Source organism: Lepidochelys olivacea, assembly GCF_965140295.1.
Source record: "Lepidochelys olivacea isolate rLepOli2 genome assembly, chromosome: 21".
NCBI classification, from domain to species: Eukaryota; Metazoa; Chordata; order Testudines; family Cheloniidae; genus Lepidochelys; species Lepidochelys olivacea.
Genome location: NC_140431.1, coordinates 11,377,562 through 11,396,887, shown reverse-complemented (window position 1 = coordinate 11,396,887; position 19,326 = coordinate 11,377,562). Strand labels below are relative to the sequence as shown.

The 19,326-nt window shown below is 55.9% G+C and overlaps 1 protein-coding gene across 3 annotated transcripts in view; it reads right to left on the bottom strand.

The window, feature by feature from the left end:
• Positions 1-162: 162 nt before the first annotated feature.
• Positions 163-19,326, bottom strand: part of MICAL1 (microtubule associated monooxygenase, calponin and LIM domain containing 1) — a 41,642-nt gene continuing 22,478 nt past the window's right edge. For all 3 annotated transcript variants that reach the window (XM_084610958.1, XM_084610959.1, XM_084610960.1), the window contains exons 9-25: positions 17,674-17,789; positions 14,135-14,261; positions 13,448-13,517; positions 12,494-12,641; positions 11,790-11,977; positions 10,905-11,014; positions 10,559-10,609; positions 9,848-9,967; positions 8,810-8,984; positions 6,887-6,969; positions 5,991-6,684; positions 5,304-5,383; positions 4,772-4,873; positions 3,005-3,098; positions 2,708-2,807; positions 1,879-1,952; positions 163-1,382 (exon numbers count right to left, since the gene is read on the bottom strand). In XM_084610958.1, the coding sequence (XP_084467084.1) occupies positions 1,234-1,382; positions 1,879-1,952; positions 2,708-2,807; positions 3,005-3,098; positions 4,772-4,873; positions 5,304-5,383; positions 5,991-6,684; positions 6,887-6,969; positions 8,810-8,984; positions 9,848-9,967; positions 10,559-10,609; positions 10,905-11,014; positions 11,790-11,977; positions 12,494-12,641; positions 13,448-13,517; positions 14,135-14,261; positions 17,674-17,789 (2,481 nt within the window). In that variant the 3' untranslated portion in view covers positions 163-1,233. The remainder of the gene's footprint in view (positions 1,383-1,878; positions 1,953-2,707; positions 2,808-3,004; positions 3,099-4,771; positions 4,874-5,303; positions 5,384-5,990; positions 6,685-6,886; positions 6,970-8,809; positions 8,985-9,847; positions 9,968-10,558; positions 10,610-10,904; positions 11,015-11,789; positions 11,978-12,493; positions 12,642-13,447; positions 13,518-14,134; positions 14,262-17,673; positions 17,790-19,326) is intronic.

The window sequence follows — 19,326 nt, the reverse complement described above, 5'->3', positions numbered from 1 at the left end:
AGCCGTTCTCCCCCTACCCTTCAATTCCTGCTCCTTAGTCTTTTTCGCTGGCTGTGGCTGGATCCTGTTAGCCTCCCGGAGATCACACTGAGCATTAGTAAGTCCCACCAGTTTCCATGGACGCTGAAGACATCTGCTGACAGAGGGGAGGAACAAGGTGGGTGAGGTAAAATGTTTTATTGGACCAACTTCTGCGAGGGAGTGACAAGTTTGAGCTTACCCAGAGCTCACCCACCTTGTCTCTCTAGTACCCTGGGACCCACATGGCCACAACAACACTGCATATGACAGGGAGGAGGAGAAGTTACAGGAATCTGCAGGGAGGGGGACCAGCAGGAGGCGCTGTGCGCCAGATACTGCAGCCTGTAGCTGTTTGATTGGCTCTGGATAGGCCCCCTTGTCTGGGCTGCAGAAGGAAACATTTTGGGGGACACCAAGAGCATTTCTAACAGGACTGATCTGAAAGGAATCCAGCAACTCCCTGAGGACTGGGCTTAAAAGGAACCTGAGAACTCATGCCCTGAATAACTTAATCGTGCCGATAAAGCATTAAAGCCAAGGCTGTGTCTTCACTGGGGGAAAAGGGGCTAGTTAACATGGCTTAAACATCCACGCTGCAAGGCAGCTGGAGTAAACCCTGACGGGGAGTCTCGTGTATCCTTCAGCTACGGGGTTAAAACACTAGGTGCTCTACCCCCACCTGGCAACACGGGGTTAACGGGACAGCTGCCTTGGGCATTTCTAACATGCTACAAGCCAGGTGTGGTGTCAGCCTTGTTCCCTACTGGAGATGAAGCCTAAGGCAAACTCTGCCACGCAACCAAATCTGCTCCCCTTTGGTCTGGGGAGCAGCGCTCCAGCACTAAAACGAGAGAGGAACTTGCTAAGCCTGCCTGTTGGGTTAGGGGCCCAGCCCCATCAACAGAAGCCCCCGTTCCAAGAACTGGGCTTGTCCTTGCATTCTGCCAGAGCAGGCGGAAGAGGGGCCTGGCACTCCAGGCAGCAGATTCACCCCCTTCAGTGAGGCTTTAGCCATAGTGTCAGGGGCATGCTGCCTCCGTACATGCCCCCTTACCTCTCTCAGGGTGACCTGACCCTGCCAGCAGCTCTCACACTGCTGGGGAGAGGCCCGCACAGTCTCTTGGGCCGTCATGTCCCATCGTGTCCTGGCAGAACGAGGAGCCAGGCTGACGTGGGGAAGCGGTCCGTGGCAGGGATTGGGCCGGCGGCTCATCAGGCCGACCCTGGGAAAGCCTCGCTCAACTCGCTAAGGCGCTTCTCGTCCAGCACATGGATCAGGGCGTTTCGCTGGTTCACCACCTCCAGCAGCTGGGCCAGGATCTCCTTCTCCGCCAGCCTGTCCTGGGGCATCTTCAGCGTCTCTGCAGGAACAGAGCAGGGAGTGAGTGCCTCGCACGCCCTGCTAGCGGCCTGAGACCTCGGTTCTCCCGCCCCGAGGCGCTGTGCGGTGCAAGCCAAGGCCACGTGGCAGGGAAATCTGTCCCTCTGCACAGACGCCCTCCTTCCCTGCAGCGATACGGGAGCAGAGGGGGGCAGGACACATATTCAGGCTGAATGGGATGCAACTGCCCTGCTCATCCGCACTGCTCCAGAAAAGTGAATCGACTTGGCGCTTAGGAGCCTCCTGCTTCCCAGCGGGGGCAAGGGAGGCAGCGATCAGAGACAGGCCGCCAGGAGCCCTCCGGTTGGAGGATGTCCGGAATCACACCCAGTCGTGCCGATCGCTTGTGCCACCGTCCCGTTTCCACTGGCGAGGCAGGAAGGAGCCGTGCTGCCGCGTGCCTCCGTTCCCCAGGCGCCTGCGCGTGTGACCAGACCGCCCGGAAAAGGAAGGCGCAAGGCCATGCTCCCTCTCACCTTCCATGTTCATGTACCGCCGCAGTTCCTCGTCCAGCTGGCATTGCTTCTCCTCCAGCTTCAGCCCTTGCACCCTGCAGGGGGAGAAAATAAGAGCTGTGTCAGACCCCAGGGCCGGGACTGCAGCAGCCCGTGGGCCTTTACTATTGGGCAGATCTCCACTCCCCAGAGCAAGAGCCTGAAGGAAGTCCTCTGCCCCGGGTCTCTCTCTCTCTCTCAGAGGCAGCAGGTGCATTTACGGAGGCTGGTAACGCTCCCGGCTGGGTGGGTGGATTGGCAGGACGTTGGGGTGGCTGGAACTGGGCAATACCGTAAGCACGTTTGGCACAACGTACGTGTAACAACTTTGTGCACAAAAGGGTCAGAGTTCTACTGGGAGCTCATGTCACCCTCCGCTGGCTGGGGAGATGCAAGTGAGGGGGAGGCCAGCTGCACGCTGGAAAATAGAAACCGCCATTTTAGGCCACTGCGATGGGTTGCTGGGATTTTAAGGTTCAGTCTTGAATCTGGCCAGAGCTAGATACCGTCCCCCAGCAAGGAAGAGCCCTGGCCTTTCTAATGGATAGAGCTCCTCTCACTTCCACCGTTGGGGCATCAGACCATGCCACTGGTCAGGGACAGGCACATTGCAGGCTACTCAATTTTAGTGGAAGAGGAAGGGTTTCTCTGCAGTTCTGTTTAAAAGGGCAGCTGCTGGGACTGTTAGAGACAATCCTGGCTGGGGCAGGTCGGGGGCAGAGCACAGGTGGGGCTATTGAAGGAGCACTGAATTGCACTGATCCAATGAATCCCAGTATACCACCCCCAGACACACACAACCGCGTCTTACTCAATCATGAGGTCCGACTCCTCGGAAACCAGACTGTTCTTCTTCTGCACCAGAGAGAGTAACTGGTTCATCCACTGGGTCTTCAGCTCAGACTGGGTCCCTGGGGGGGGCGGGAAGAGGGGAGACTGCATGGGTAGGACAGAGAGGCGCCCCAGAGACAAACTGGATGTCACTGATCCGGAGACAAGGGCTGGTGAATGGGGGTTGGGGTGATGATACCGGTCCCCGTGGGACACTGAGACAGGGCATCCTAGTGGTGCCTGTGTGCAGGCACTGGTACGTGGGGATCCCTCCTACCTCCTTCGCCCCGCAGTGATCTCTCCAGCTTTATCCCCTTCTCCTCCAGCTTCCGGAACGTCACTTCAATCTCCTCCAGACGCCTCTGGATGGACTGGAATGCACCGGGGAAAGGTCACTTGGATACTTTGTCTTCCTTTCCTATCAACTGTAACCTCTGGGGAAGCGTCAAATTATGACCTCTCCAGCTGCTGGCCAGGGGGAACAGATGCCAAGGGCCAATTCTCAGCAGCCAGGAACTTCCCCAGGAATTAATAATAATGTCACCCTTGTACAGCACCTTTAATCAATGCACTGTCATCATGTAAAGCTCAGCACCCCTGCGAGGGAGGCATTAACTTTCCCAATCTGTAAACTGCAGCTAGCCAAGGCACAGAGCTCGGGGATTAGGCCAAGATCACAGCAAGTCAGCCACAGAGCTGGGAACGGAGCCCAGAAGCCCTGTCGTAGAATCATAGAAATGCAAGGCTGGAAGGGACCGCGAGAGGTCATTGAGTCCAGCCCCCTGCACTGAGGTGGGGCCAAGTAAACTTAATCCTGACAGGAGTTTGACCAACCTGTTCTTAAAAAGCTCCAGTGACGGGGATTCCACAACCCCCCCTTGGATGCCTGTCCCAGAGCGTAACTACCCTTGTGATTAGGGAGTTTTCCTAATAGCCAACCTAACTCTCCCTTGTTGCAGATGATGCCCACTGCCGTTCGTCCGCCCGTCAGTGGTCACGGAGAACAAGTGATCACTGTCCTCTTCCTAACAGCCCTTCACATATCTGAAGGCCGTTATCAGATCCTCCTGCATGACTAAACATGCCAGTATTTGTTTTTTAACCTTCCCTCACAGGTCAGGTTTTTTAAGCCTGTTAGCATTTTCGTTGCCCTCCTCTGGACTCTCTCCAATTTGTCCCCATCTTTCCTAAAGCGCGGTGCCCCGAATAGGACCCAGGTCTCCTGCTGAGTAAAGCGGGACAGTTACCTCCCATGTCTTACTACAGCACTCACGTTAACACGCCTCAGCCGTTTTCACAGCTGCACCCCAGTGACAACTCTCAATTTGTGATCTACTATCACCCCCAGAGCCTTTTCAGCAGGACTGCCCCCTAGCCGGCTATTCCCCACTGTCTAGCTGTGCATTTGATTTTTCCTTCCCAAGTGAAGTACTTCGCACTTGTCTTGAGTGTATTTCATCTTGTTGATTTCAGACCACTTCTCCAATTTGTCAAGGTCATTTTGAATTCTAATCCTGGCCTCTAAAGTGCCTGCAATCCTCCCCAGCGTGGTGTCATCTGCAAATTTTATAAGCATCCTCTCCAGTCTATTCTCCAAATCAATGCCCAAGAGAGTGAGTGAATAATGGGGGGGCTAGGGGGAGGAATGTTAGCAAGAAACTTCAGGAGTTAACACAACATGTTAAATGGATGATGCACAATTGCATACACTATCAGTGGGGATGGTGAGGGGTTCGTCTTCCACTGAAACATCCAGCGTTACTCACTGGGACTAGATCAATGGACCGTTGGTCTATTCTCATGCAGCCATTTCTAGGTTCCTAGCTCTAGCCACTGGTGTAGACAGGAACAGAAGACCAGACTGAGAAAATCCCTGACAGTATGGTGGCTGGTATTGAGGAAGCTCTGAACTGGCCTATTGAGAGCTGTCCTAGCCCAGTGTCTGCAGTGACTCTTGGAGATTCTCCCACCCCCGTCATTCCTTACTAGGACAGGCAGTGGGTAGGGGCCCCCTCTCCCCCCAGCTTCAGGGCATCGGCATTACCTGGGCTTTGCAGAACCTCTTCATCTCTGCCTCTTTGGCACGGCGGGTCAGCGTTCTCTTCAAGGTGGAATATTTTTCCTTTTCGCCCAAACTTAGGAGACACTGGAAGCACAGCACAAGAGCCAGGGTCAGAAGGGGGCACATGTCCCATGGGGCTCAACAGAGCAGCCACAAAGCCCTGAGAGACTCGGGCTGGCCTTGGCCTGGGGCTGATTGAATGAGCCACGATTATTCTTTATTGTTCTTAAATAAACCCACCAGCCAGCCCTTTAGTAACAAGCAAGAGGCAGGGTTCTGCCCCAGGGAGCCTACAATCTAAGTTAGACCAGGTGAAGTTTAGGGCAGAAGGAAAAGTGATCAAGGGGGGGAGGGCGAGACAGAGTCTGGGACCCAGTTACTGCAAGTTAAACCTTGTAGTATAGACAGGGCCCCTGGGCGAGTCCTCTTAGCCCCACAGTCACACCCACGTAGCCACATTAGTATTAGTCTGTTGCATGAACACCTCTATGGACTTCAGACTCATCACACTCACGTTCTTTGTTAAGTACCCAAGATCTTGGCTCTCCTCCTCTTCCTCCTCCTCTTCGCCATCACTGTCAGTCTCCTCTATGTCTGGGCAGAGAAGAGCAGTTGATTTAGGACTAACCCTGGGCAGGTCCCCTGGCAATCAGTGGTACAACTCGCCTTCCCAGCTGTAAATCGCTGGTGGACCCGAGATACCCAGAACATCAGGGCTCAGAGCGGGGAACTGGCTGGCAATGGGAACAGCACATTCAGTCTCATTTGGCCAGGCTTCTCCATGGCTCGTTCAGGGCCCGAGTCTGCCGGCTGGGGAGCCAGTTGGAACCAAGCGTGATGGTGGGTTTTGTGAGCTGGGTGCCTGTCCACGAGGAACTGGGTTGTGACCCACCCCCCTCGTCTCACACAGCACCTCAGACAGTAGCAGCAGGGGAAGGAGCCTTCACAGGCCACTCTGGACCCACCCAAATTCCTGGGCCTCAATTCCAGCCTTGTGCAGTATTGTTGCAGGCAAAGGGAGATCAGCTACCACCACGGCAGCTTTCTGCCCTGTAACTCCTGGGGGCACCCACGGGTGCTCTGGGGAAGAGGGAGAAAGCATCTAGACACATGGTGCTGGGGGAGAGGCGGGAGGGGAGTTCACAGCCTGGCTAGATAACTGAGCACTCAGCTGCACCAGAGACTCAGAGGCGGGAATTACCTTCGGCCTCCTCGCTGAATCTGGGCTCAGCCCAGCAGACCTGCCCTCTCTCCGGAGCACCCTGGTCCTTCGCCGGGACAGCGCTTCGCAACGGCTCTGAGCCTGCCCGGTGCGTCCCAGGACCCTCCTGGCTCTCTGTCTCGGAGTCCAGGCTGAGCGTGGACAGCTTGAGCTTTTCCGAGGGTGACAGCTGAATTTTCTTCCTCTTCCTGGTGTCTTCCCCCTCCTCCTCGGCCTGCCTGAAGCCGGGGGGTGCGGGCCCCTTTTCTGGAGGCCCTGGGGTGGGTTGCCACAGTGCTGCGTCCGAGCTCCATTCCTCCCGCTGAGACCAGCTGTTGACCCCATCTCCTCGGCCAGCCCCAGGGTCCTGAGGCTGGACCCTGCCTGCCGTATGGGAGGAGACGGGCCTTCCCACATCCTCCGCCAGCACAGTGCAGGGCAGAGCAGCAGGTTGCTGCATGTCTGCCATGCCAGCGCCTCTGTCCTCTCTGGCTGGGACGCCGCCCTCCCTGGCTCCTCCAGCTCCCTCCCACGGCTCTGAAGGCTGATCCGCTGCCAGCTGTTTCGGGAAGGCGGACGGGCTCCCAGGAGGGCCCTGCCCATCAGAATCCACTCTCAGCTTTGCCGCCTCAGTGGCCAAGCCCAGGCTGCTGGTGTCGGAGGGAGAGCAGAATCGGGCGCCCTGGGAGGGGTCCTAGCAGGGGCCAAATGCCGAGGGTTAGAAGTGCGGCTGGGAAGCCGCCACGGAGACCTGCATTTGCTAGCTTGTTACCAGATCAGCCCAGAGCCCATTTACTGCTTTGCTACTGGACAGGGCTAAATCTGCAGGGACGGGCCCAGCCGGCCAGTGCTGGACACATCCCCAATGGTGCAGCTGCGGCGGGGGTCCCACTTACCTCATGCGGTGCGGCCTGGGACCTGCTGTCCGGCACCTCCATGCTACGGGGGCTGGAATAGTGCAGCATGCAGTAGAAGTGTCCTGGGGAGGGAAACCAGGCAGCGTCATAGGAGGACTCGTGGGGATGCTGCCAACTCGCATTCAGCCCCATGCTCTCATCGCTACGGATCAGATTCCTCTGCTACCCTCCCTCGCCTTTACCACAGGTTTACCACCACTGATTTCAACAGGCCGACTTAGTGGGCAGAGGCCACCGCCTTCCACAATGGTCAACAGCATCTCATTGTTACCTTGTCCTCCCCCATCTGACGTCCCTTGTCTTCTACTGAGCCCCTGCCCCAAGGAGCTTACAGTCTGTCTCTCTGCTCTGTGTTTGTACAGCACCTAGCGCAATGGGGCATGACTGGGCTCCTGAGCACTGAGGCCATGCAAATAATAAATAATCAAAGCTGAGGGGTAAGGGTAGGGTAGGGTCAGGATCTAGGGTTGCAGTAACAACCACCACCTGGAGGGGATCAGAATAAAAGAATTAAGAGAAATGGAGCAACCTCCTGCCTGTATTAGATTAACAGCGGAATCCAAGGGGAGGTGGCAAAAATGGGTTGAAATGGATTAAATATATAAATATTATAAGTCACACGACTTTTCTAATCAGGATTCATCTGCTTACTGCAGCTCCCCTCCTACACTGCGTCAGCTCTGCTGTGTTCCTCTCTCTTTGTTACTGTCTCAATCCTTAGGGAAGAAAACAATGTGTCCGTTCAGGGATTCTGGTTATCCCAAGAGTAACTACATTAAACACACAAAAGCAGCTTTTATAAACCCTACAGTCAGCGGAAATGTGCCATGTGGCTGGTTTTTAAACTATTGTCTACTGAAAACAGTTGTTTTTAAGCAAACATCCCCCTGCCATTGTTTGACAGGCAAATATCTCCCAGGGCTAAAAACCTGGGCAGGAAACTGACGAAGGGTTTGTCTACGCTGGGAAAAAAAAAAAAAAAGCGTATTCATAACTCATGTTGGCTAACTCAGGTTAAAATTGGAGTGTGGACCCAGCATCTCAGGTTAGCCGCTTGAGTCCAATCCCAGGCGGCCCAATGGGCTTTACCCTGAGCTGCTAACCCAAGTGAGCAGCCCAGTTGTTGCATCTTCACCGCTGCTTTAGCCCAAATTAAAGAACACAACTTTTGTGCAATACAGACATACCCTCAAACAAAAAGGAAACTGACATTGGCTGGTTCTCATCGGCCAGGCTGCAAGAAATGCAAAGCTTCGGGAAGCAAACAGCAGGAACAGTGACAGGTAGACTGGATTTTACAGCTCTCTTCCTTTTTAAAAGCCGCAAGTTCTCAGTAAGGTAGGTGAAGATAGTGGTTAATCACATGATTTTAAGTGGACGCTTTAAAGCGGGCTGTAAATTTAACGGAGCTGGGAGGCGGAAGGCCTGCATTTCTTACTGCCCCAGTCTTTAACTCGGACCTTCCTCCCCACAGCTGGTCTCTGCCAGTCACATGTGTTTTTGCACCGATGTAGCATTAGGGCAAGTGCCCTACAGAATATCCTACATGGAATTGCTGGTGCTCTGCCATGATGAATAGTTTAGTGAGTTCATAAAACTCGGCGAATACGAGACTAAGTCCCTGGAATTTTAAAGTAGGCAGCGGGTGGGAAATCCCGATGAAGACACCGGCACAACCCTTTGTGCAGAGCAGACAGGGCCTTGGTTACGTGGTTCTCACATACTCAGCCGCATGGAGCCACCTTTCCGTTGGGATAGGTGGACTCAGCTGACTCAAGACTGGCAGGGCTTGTTACGAGGCAGCTCTGGGAGCTGCCTGGCTGGATCACGAAGCCCAGGCTGCCCCAGGCCTGTCGTTTCTCAGGGCTCATCTCTGTACCCAGCCCCGTTCCTGGGACCCACCGTCATCCTCGTCGAAGGCGAAGTCCCCCAGGCGCAGCGTGGTTCCACACTGATGACACTGGAAGCAGCCTCGGTGGAAGAAGTGCCCCTCGGCGCTGACCCGCTCCAGGATGTACACCCGCTTGCCGCAGAAGTAACAGGCGTCGCTGCTCTCCGTGGGGGAGGTGAGCGAGCTCTGCGGAGGAAGCCAGACAGCCTTGGGGCCAGGCCAGCAGCTGCCCTGAGCTACTCACTCGTAACCCTGATGGGCCCACCCATGTGCCAGCTGCCTGTGAGGCCCGAACTGTGCTGGGCTCCCTGTTTGTGAGTTTGGACGAGGGCTCCACCCCCGGCTTGCCACAGCCCTGAGGGAGGTTGTGACAGCTCCGGGGTGGGGATAGCAGAACCCGGCATAGGAACACAGGCAGGGGGATGGAAATAGCTAGTCACTGGTGGAGAGGAGCTTAGAGGGGTCCCTCCCTGCGAGCATGGCTTTGCACAGCCCCATCCCACCCAACCCTACCTAGTACAGCCCCCCCGGGGCCTGGCACTACGGGTCCATCTGCACTGGGTCGGGAGGTGTAAATTCCAGCTAGAGGAGACGTACTCGGGCTAGAACATAGCCCCGCTGGGCCAACAGGCTCCCCTGCCAGGTACATTCCCCCTTGAGCCTCTAGGCACCTCCTCAGGTGGCCAGCCCCTCCTGCTGCATAGACATCTGTACTCCGTTTTTAGCACACTAGCTCAACCCCGGCTGGAGCAGGTACTTCTCCTCGAGCTGGAATTCACATCTTCAGCATAGATGCCCCCTCATCCACTGCAATGCTCGGCTCCGCTCCTCAAAATACTCCAGGCACCACCAGTCTGGCCCAGATTCAAACCAGCGGCGCAGGGAGATGGCTCCTTGCCTCAGGACCCACCCTTGGAGCTCTTTAAACTGAGCTGGGATTTCCCTCACAACCCCCCCACCCCCGTCACAGCAAACGCAGACGATGCCTGGCCACCCGCCCAGCCACCCCGGCTGGTGTGACAGACGGTTCCTGGGAAGTGGAGACTAACCTGCAGCCTGCCCAGCGTGGAATCGGAAGCGCTGGTCTCGGTGGGTTGAGGCTGCTCCTGGCGGTTTGTCCCCCGGCCAAGGTCAGCGATGGACAAGTCGCCTCCCACCCCTGATTCCACCTATACAGCAACCCAACGGGGGAAAGCGAAACACATGACTACGGCCAGCGAGCGGGCCAGCAGCCTCTGCAGTAACTATTACAGGAGCCCACTCCCTTACATGCGTGTCCTTGGGCCAGAAGGGGCTTGTGGCCTGCACATGCATGTGTACGATCTGTCGGCCATGATCTGATCCATCCAGACATTGCACACGTGTTCCTTGCACAGCCACGGGCCTCAGAGCATCACACTCACCCACACGCTGAAGCAGATGCCACGTGCCCTTCTGGAACTGGGGCAATGGCTCCAGAGAAGGCGAGGAGATTAATGGACACATTTCAGTGCCTAGATGTCAGATCATGGGCTGGTGCCTGGACATCACCTCCTCCACACTCTCCATAATAAAACTCCCTCCAGCGCCGGTTCCCACCGCTCAAGGCAGCCAGAGAGGCCACTACTGAGCAACGCAAAGCGTTCCCTTCCCTGGGACGCAACCTGCTGCCCTCACAGCGTGACAAGCCCCGGGGCCCAGGTCTTTCATACGACATCCCCCGTGTCCTAGCTCCTAAACTGGCCCCGGCCACATATGCTGACAAGAGCAGGGAAACTCACCCCTGCTTCTCTCCTCGTCCTCTTGGTCTCGGCGTCCTGCTGGGCACTGTCCTGAAATCACAGACAGGGCTCCCTGAGTGAGACGCTGCGGCAGGAGGACGCTCTGGGCCTATGGTAGAGCCGTGTACGTTCCTCCGCTCCCCTCGCACCAGTAGGGTCCCCCAGCCCACCCGGGGCAGCTCAGGGAGGGAACAGTGCCAGGTCACCAGAGCCAGCTGCAGGCATGTGTGTTACCAGGAGTGGGTTGGCTCAGGGTGCCAGACACCTCGTCCAGGACCTCGTGAGCACCTGGGCCGTAGACGGGGACAGCACCCGCTGTGTAGCGGGAGACACTCGGAGCATTTACCTGGTTGCGCTTGCGAGTCAGACTGAGACTTTTCTGGAGCTTGCTGAGGAACAGGACGGCTCCCCGGGTGCTGGGAGGAGCTAGCAGCTTCCCCACTCTCTCCTTTGGTTCTGCAAGGGAGAGAAAACAGGCTCGTGACTGGGTCCGGGCCCAGCCTGGCAGCTAACGCACGGGCCGGCCACGTTCCTCGGCAGGATGCCACGGAAAGGGAGCATGTGCCATCTCAGCCGCAACCCCTCCAGCCAGCGGAGGAGGGGGGCAATCTTCAGGCCTTCCTAGGGCTGCAAATTGCAGCGTGCAGATGCGGGAGCTGAGCGTTTTGTGTTTGATAGCTGGGCTCCCTGCCAACACAGGAGAGGCCAGGGTTCAAGTCCAGCTCTCGCTCCAGAGGATGGCAGGTGCGCTGGAGGTAACAGCCTGCCCGGGGAGCTAATTCTGCAGGGTGCTGGGACCTGCCTGGCTGGCTCGCAGCCCGCTCCAGCCATGAGAGAGACTTGCACCGCACAGGGCCTCGACTAGGTTCCCAGAGCAAGGCAGAAGAACCCCTCCCTCCAGCCTCCCAAAACAGGATGATTCCGCCAATGGCTCCTCCTCTGTCCGCACGGGGCAGGGTGCACAGCCTGCCCCACAGGTCACATAAGCCCCCAGGGTTGGGGGAAACTCAAATCGAGATGGGGAAAACCAACTCCATGATCCCCACTGTCCATTTCAAACCAGAGAGTCCCCTGCAAAGGGAATCGCTCAGCAGCCAACTCCAGAGTCCAGCCCAGCGTCCCCCGGTCCTTCCCACCCTGACTATCCTGACCATGGCTGGGGGAGAGCAGATGCAGGGCTGGGAGTGGATACCCCCAGAGATCCAGCCCTGGAGCCCCTGAGGATCCTCACTTGCAGAAGACTTGAAGGCTTCATAGAACTGGCTCAGGTAGGTGATGAGTCCGAGCTGGTTGGCCTCGGCCACGGAGGCCATTTCGGTGCTGGAGAGGACGGGCGGGATGCCTAGCTCCTGCTCGGCGATGTCCAAGGCCATCTGGTTGTTCTTGATGGGACTGTGCTGGTCCAGGGAGTTGAAATCTCTAGGGACAGAAACAGGGCGTCAGGCTGAGGGGGAGGGAAAGCCGGCGATGCCTGCTCAGGAGCTAGGGCGGCCAGGGGCGAGCCCAGTTCAGATTTCCCCCTCCTCGTCCGGTGAAGGAACAAACTAAGCACACGAGAGTCAGGCAGCTGCACGCCTGCCTCATGCCCCCCACACTGACCGCGTATGGAAGCAGCCTCTGTGGAAGAAGCACCCCTCGGCACTGGGCGGGGGGGATCATCCATTGGGCCAAATACAGCAACATTCAGCAAGGGCGGGGGGCCAAAGGTCAGGTTGTGGCGGGAACTAGAGGCTTGGGGGTGCAGGGTGGGGTAGTAGGAGGCACCATCCAGCCGCCACGAAACACACATCATCCCCCCCCGCAAACCGGCACCTAGGAATTCCCAGCAGCAGCCACCGCAGGGACACACATGCTCCCAGCCCGGGGCCAAGTGTTGTGTGGCAGCCCAGCCGGGGTCGTCCTCCCGTCCCCAAGCCACGGGGACAGGAGCCTTACAGGAGGTTGGGCCGGAAGCGGTGGATGAGGGCACACAGGGCCAGGCCGCTTTTCCAGGAGTGCGTGAAGTCCGTCACCGTGACGCCGCGGTAACCCGCCGTGTGGGTCTGGCACCAGCTCAGGAGCTCCTCGTAGGCCCTGCCGACGTCTGGAGGAGAGAGAGGATAAGGCGCGGGGCTGGGACTGGGGTGGGGCACAGCTGTAAAAGGGAGCAGCCAGGGGATCGGAGCTGGGAAACCTACAATCACCTCCATCAAGGGCCTTGGGGGGCAGGGGGCAGCAGGTGGGTCGCTTCCTTGGGCCGCAGAACGTGGGAGCAAGGGCATAGGGCTCATGGAGAGGACGGGGAGACCGTGTCTCCTGTTAGCTGCTGCTGAGGCGACAGCACGCCCAGACTCAGCCTGCCAGCCCAGCCGAGGACAGGTTCAAGTGGCTCCCAAGGCCTCCTCCCAAAAAATGAGGGAAGAACTGCTCATGTCCCCTCCAGGGAGGGAGCCACAGTCCCCATGCCCGGCTCCCCACCCCTCTGCAGCACTCGGACACTCTGGCCCCCAAAGTCTCCTGGGACGCTGCTGGGGTGAGCGGAAGTGGGGCAGGAGGAAAGAGGGGGCGCCCTGGGGAGGAGAAGACAGGAGAGGATCTAAAAGAGGAGCCAGAGGGTGCACAACGTCCCACCCCGGGGGCACCAAGCCTCAGCCAAACGCCCAAGGCTTGGGTATAAGCGGGCACATGGAGAAAGGGCGCCAGGAAAGTCAGCGATAGGGGTGGAAAGCCCGACAGAAAAGGGAGCAAAAAGTCAGGCAGGCACCCAGCACCGAGGCTGGGTGGTGGGGGAAGCTCCACCAGCCGCTGCTTCTCCAAGGTGAGGAGGGCGATGCATGCACGGGGTGGAAAGCAGGTCTGTGGGGGGATCCGTCCAGCTGGACGCCCAGGGGTGGGGCCCCCCAGACTTGCCTGTGCTCTCACGACTGTTTCTCTTCTTATGGTCGATCTCGATCATCCCCACCACATACATGTCACGGACCTGCAGAGAGAGACACCCCGAGAGCCGGTTACTGACATTGCAGGACAAGGCAATCTGCAGAAGAAAAGGCCTCCGGTCCCGGTGAAGGGAGGTCAAAACCCCAGTAGAGGGAACACAAGGAGTGTGCGGCCCTCTGACAGAGCACCCAGCCATGCCCTCTCTCCTTCTGAGACCAAGCTGGCTAGCGACCTGTGCAGCTCACCGCTGGCTCTTCCCCAGAGCTGGCTGCATTCGCTTGCTTACTGGGCCTGTGCACAGTCAGCTGCATCGTGGATTCACGGTTCATTCCTCTACTACCCACCGGCTCTCAAGCTGTGCAGATATACACCTGTCCCTGGGGCAGAGGGCAACAGCCGGGTGGAATCAATATGGGGTGTGAGGTTACAACTTGGATTATCCCATCATTCCTATGAGAACAGAGCAGAGACCTCACTCCGTGTTCAGTTCCCAGGAGTGTGCAGCGCCATGTCGGCCAAGTGGACACAATTATCCCTTGGTGGAGGTAACAAACCAGGCAGGGAGAGAGAAATGGCTTTAGGAACAAGGGCTGGTGCTTGTGACACCAGCCGCAAGGAGCCCCGGCAGGGCGGGATCTCCGTCTGGCCTGGACGAGTTACCTGGTTGGGCTTTATGGCTTGGAGGTTGATGTTGCGGTAGCGAGTAGTAGGGTCAATGCTGTACTGGCTGGTGTTTTTGTTGGTGTTGTCGGGGGACGTTTGAGACAGCTGCTGGTAGATGCTCTCCCTGCACAGAGGAAACGAGCCAGGTTAAACACGGACGTTCCTCCGCCACTGATCTCAAAAGTGAGGAAAGTAAAGGAACGGAGGGTTCAGAAGAGGAAAATAGAAAGGAGCATAAACTTTGGCAAGTCAAGTGGGAAAGCATCATGAGGCAGGCCAGGAGAGGATTGGGAGAGCAAGTAGCTAAAGATGCAAAAACCAACAGTACATTTTTAAAGTACATCAGAAGCAGGAAGCCTGCCAAACAGTCAGTGGGGCCACTGGACAACCCAGGTGCTAAAGGAGCACGTGAGGAAGACGAGGCCGTTGTACACGAGCGAAATGAATTCTTTGCACCAGTCTTTGCTGCAGAGGATGTGGGGGAGATTCCCACACCTGAGCCATTCCTTTTAGGTGACAAATCTGAAGAACTGTTGCAGATTAAGCAGGGTTTGGAATAAACTGATAAATTAATCCATAATAAGTCAGCAGGACCAGTTGGGATTCACCCAAGACTGAAGAAATTCAAATCTGAAATGGCAGAACACCTACCTGTGGTATGTAACCTCTCGCTTAAATCAGCCTCTGCACTAGATGACTGGAGGATAGCTAATGTAACACCAATTTTTTAAAAAGGCTCCAGGGGCAATCCTGGCAATTACGGGCCAGTAAGCCTGACTTCAGTACCAGGCAAATTGGTTGAAACTATAGTAAAGAACACAATTATCAGACATATAGATGAACATGATATAGAATCATAGCACTGGAAGGGACCTCGAGAGGCCATCTAATCCAGTCCCCTGCACTCATGGCAGGGCTAAGTATTATCTAAACCATCCCTGACAGGTGTTTGTCCAACCTGCTCTTAAAAATCTCCAATGATGGAGATTCCACAACCTCTCTAGGCAATTTATTTCAGTGTTTAACCACCCTGACAGTTAGGAAGTTTTTCCTAATGTCCAACCTAAACCGCCATTTCCTCTACAATTCAAACCCATTGCTTCTTGTCCTATCCTCAGCGGTTAAAGAGAACAATTTTTCTCCCTCCTCCTTGTAACAAACTTTATGTACTTGAAAACTGTTATCATGTCCCCTCTTGGTCTTCTCTTCTCCAGACTAAACAAACCCAATTTTTTCAGTCTTCCCTCATAGGTTATGTTTTCTAGACCTTTAATCATTTTTGTTGCTCTTCTCTGGACTTTCTCCAATTTGTCCACATCCTTCCTGAAATGTCTCTCCCAGAATTGGACACAATACTGCAGTTGAGGCCCAATCAGCACGGAGTAGAGTGCAAGAATTACTTCTCGTGTCTTGCTTACAACACTCCTGCTAATACATCCCAGAGTGATGTTTGGGGAAGAGTGAAGACAGATTTTGTAAAGGGAAATCATGCCTCACCAATCTATTAGAATTCTTTGAGGGGGGTCAACAACCATGTGGACGAGGGTGATCCAGTGGATATAGTGTGCTTGGACTTTCAGAAAGCCTTTGACAAGGTCCCTCACCAAAGGCTCTTAAAAACAAATTAAGCAGTCATGCGGTAGAAGGGAAGGTCCTCTCATGGACCAGTAACTGGTTAAAAAACAGAAAAAAAGGTAGGAATAAATGGTCCAAAGCAGACTGCAAAGAGCTACAAAGGGATTTCACTAAACTGGGTGACTGGGCAACAAAATGGCAGATAAAATTCAATGTTGATAAATACAAAGTAATGCACAGTGGAAAACATAATCCGAACGATACAGATCAAATGTTGGGGTCTAAGTTAGCTGTTACCACTCAAGAAAGATCTTGGAGTCCTCGTGGAGAGTTCTCTGCTCAATGGGCAGCAGCAATCAAAAAAGCGAACAGAGTGTTAGGAGCCCTAACGAAAGGGATAGATAATAAAAGAGAAAATATTATAATGCCACTGTACAAATCAATGGTCTACCCACACCTGGAATACTGCGTGCAGTTCTGGTCACTCCATCTCAAAAAAAGATATATTCGAATAAGAAGAAGTACAGAGAAGGGCAACAAAAATGATTAAGGGAATGGAACAGCTTCTGTGTGAAGAGATATTAAAAACTCTGGGAAGGTTCATATTAGAAAAGAGATGACTGGGGGTAGGGGGGAGAGATGATAGAGGTCTATACAATCATGACTGGTGTGGAGAAAAAGTGAAGAAGGAAGTGTTGTTTACCCCTCACATAACACAAGCACTATGGGTCTCCGGATGAAATTAGTAGGAGCGGGTTTAAAACAAATTTAATGAAGTTTTTCTTCACCCAACGCACAGTCAACCTGTGGGACTCGTTGCCAGGGGATGGTGTGAAGACCAAAAGTATAACTGGGCTCAGAATTAGATACGTTCATGGAGAATAGGTCCATCAATGGCTATGAGCCAAGACGGTGAGGGTGTCCCTAACCCTGCAGCTGCCAGAAGCTGGGAGCGGATGACCAGGGACAGATCACTCAAAATTGCCCTGCTCTGTTCATTCCCTCTGAAGCACCTGGCACTGGCCACTGTCGGAAAACAGGATAGTGGCTAGATGGACCATTGGTCTGATCCAGTCTGGCCGTTCTTATGCTCTTAAGAGCTCAGAGTGTGAGTGATCCAGGCAGACACCACAGCTCTAAAGACACAACCTGCAATCAGGCGCTTCCTGGCAGTCAATGGTCTTGAGAAGGGCTGAATTTAGTGCTAAGCAAAGGTGCCAGCTTGAGACCAAAGTCCTTTATTTGTCAGCAGTAACAGTGCAGACTTCCCCCACGCCCGAGCCCTACCATGCAGGGACCCCTCCAGGAGCCAGAAGGGAACTCAGTCACTCCTTGCCCTCTCTGTTGAGGCTGCCGTTGTGCATGTGATGGCTGGTTGTGCCACACAGACACCTGTCCACTAGGAACTAGACAGACCCAACTCAATTCACACAGGGCACCAGACAGCCACCGTTACTGCCCTGGGCCAGATTCCGGGGGGTGATCTAGAAGCGAAAGGCACCATTGCTCTGACCCAGCCCCTCACAGCAGCCACGCTTCCTAGGTCTCTTCCTTGCATGGGGCTCAAAACAGCTGAGCCACATGGATCTAAGGACGCCTTGTGCTCCGAGCACCTGATGTGCCGTATCCTACCTGCTGTACAAAGGCACTAAGTTCTCCAGAGCAGGGATTGTCTTTACATTTAGGAACACGGGGATTGCCAGATTAGGGGTCCATCTAGACTGGTAACCTGGCCGCAACAGTGGCCAGCACCTGCTGCTTCAGAAGAAGGTGCAAGAACCCTGCAGTTATGGGATTACCTGCCCCCAGGGGAAGTTTCCTCCTGACCCTCTATCGTTAGAGGTTGGCTTGTGCCCTGATGCATGAGGGTTGATAGCTTTTGTACTGCACCAAGCAAACACACACAATCTGGAACCCGTGAACAGCCCCTGTCCCCACCCTTGCAGGAGTAGAGTCCTCACCTCTCAGCCAGAAGGTCCAGTGGGGAGGTTCCTGCTGCCCATCTTTTCACCATCCAGGCGGTGTCAAAGGCGGCCAAAAAACCCCGCGCCACACCGGTGCCCAGCGGCCAGAATGGCTACAAAACACGAGACAGAGAGAGTGGAGGGGATGGGAGCTGCACATGTGTTCAGTAACCCTACGGGAGGATTTTCAGAGTCCTGGCTGAGGTCCCTGGCACACAACAGACTCCAGCTTCGAGTGCAATTGAACGCACAAAAAGCAACCTGCTCCTCAGATCCGGAAAGTTGGTGCTGTGATCGGGAGCCACCCAGGCTGGTTCTCAAGGGTGGCAGGTTTGTATAATTTTTGGTGGTGCCCAGAATGGGTCCAAGTCCTGTCCCCCCCACCAGACACACACACCTGCCTAAGGTTCTGGGAGGGAGTTCAGGTGTGGGAGGGGTGCGGGCTCTGGGAGGGAGTTTGGGTGCTGGGTGCAGGCTCTGGGCTGGGGCAGGAGGTTGGGGTGTGGGAGAGGGTGAGGGGTGCAGCCCTTACCTCGGGCACCTCCCAAAAGCGACCCACACACCCCTCTTGCAGTGGGTCCTAGGCAGGAGGGCCGGGGGTCTCTGTGCACCGCTGCCCACAGGCACCGCCCCCGCGGCTCCCATTGGCCACAGTTCCCAACCAATGGGAGCTGCGGAGTCGACGCTCGGAATGGGGGCAGCGTGCGGAGACACACACACACACACCCAGGGCCGTGCTGGCCCCTTCCGGGAGTGGCACGGAGCGAGGCTGGGCAAGAAGCTGCCTTAGCCCTGCTGTGCTGCTGGCAGGGGGCCCCCGGGGCCCTTTTAAATCACCATGGGGCAGCAGGCAGGGCCGGGGGACAGACTGGTGGAGCTGGGCCCCCGGGCCCTGAATATTCCTGGAGCACAGGCAGCATGGGCCCATATAACTCGCCGCTGGTTCTCACACAGTGCTCAGCATTCACACAGCTGCTGCCCAACTGGGTAGCTGCCAACGGAAGAAGTCAGAGCTGCAGGTCAGCAGAGGGAAGCACGCATCTGGGGGGCTCCTGCTTCAAGCCTCTCCCCTCCTTACTCCCACCCCTGACCTCCGAAAAACCAGAACCTGGGTGTCAGCCTGGGAGCTGAGCCCTCCCAGACAAAGGGCTGCTAGTGGACAGAGCCGTGGGGCCCAGCTCGAGGATGGGACCCCAGGCTACAGACCAAACAAAGGGGAGAGATTAGAGGAGAGAGTCAGCTTGCTCCCTGGTTGGCCGGAAGGACGACCCTCAGCCTCACGATCCAGAGACAGCATCCAGCCCAGCCAGCCCAGAGACTCAGCGGAGCCTGGGGCCCTGGGCAGGGTGCGGCTCAGAAAAGAAAAGCTTACTGGAGACACAGGCACAGAGCTCTGTGTGAAGCTGCCGAGTGAAACGAGGCCTGGACAATTTCCAAACCCCAGCCAGGCTCTGCCCTGTGACTCAGATGCAGCTTACAGGGACCCCAGGCTCCAGCGAGTTGCCGGGCAACCCAGAACCCTGCCCGGTGCTGGGACCCGTAATCTCAGCACTTCGGGGCCCACTGCCCAGTCATCTTTTGCACATGGACAGGGCTTTTTGCTAGGGATCTCTCCGCACTGTGCACGTTCACCAAGCTGCTCGACCTCAC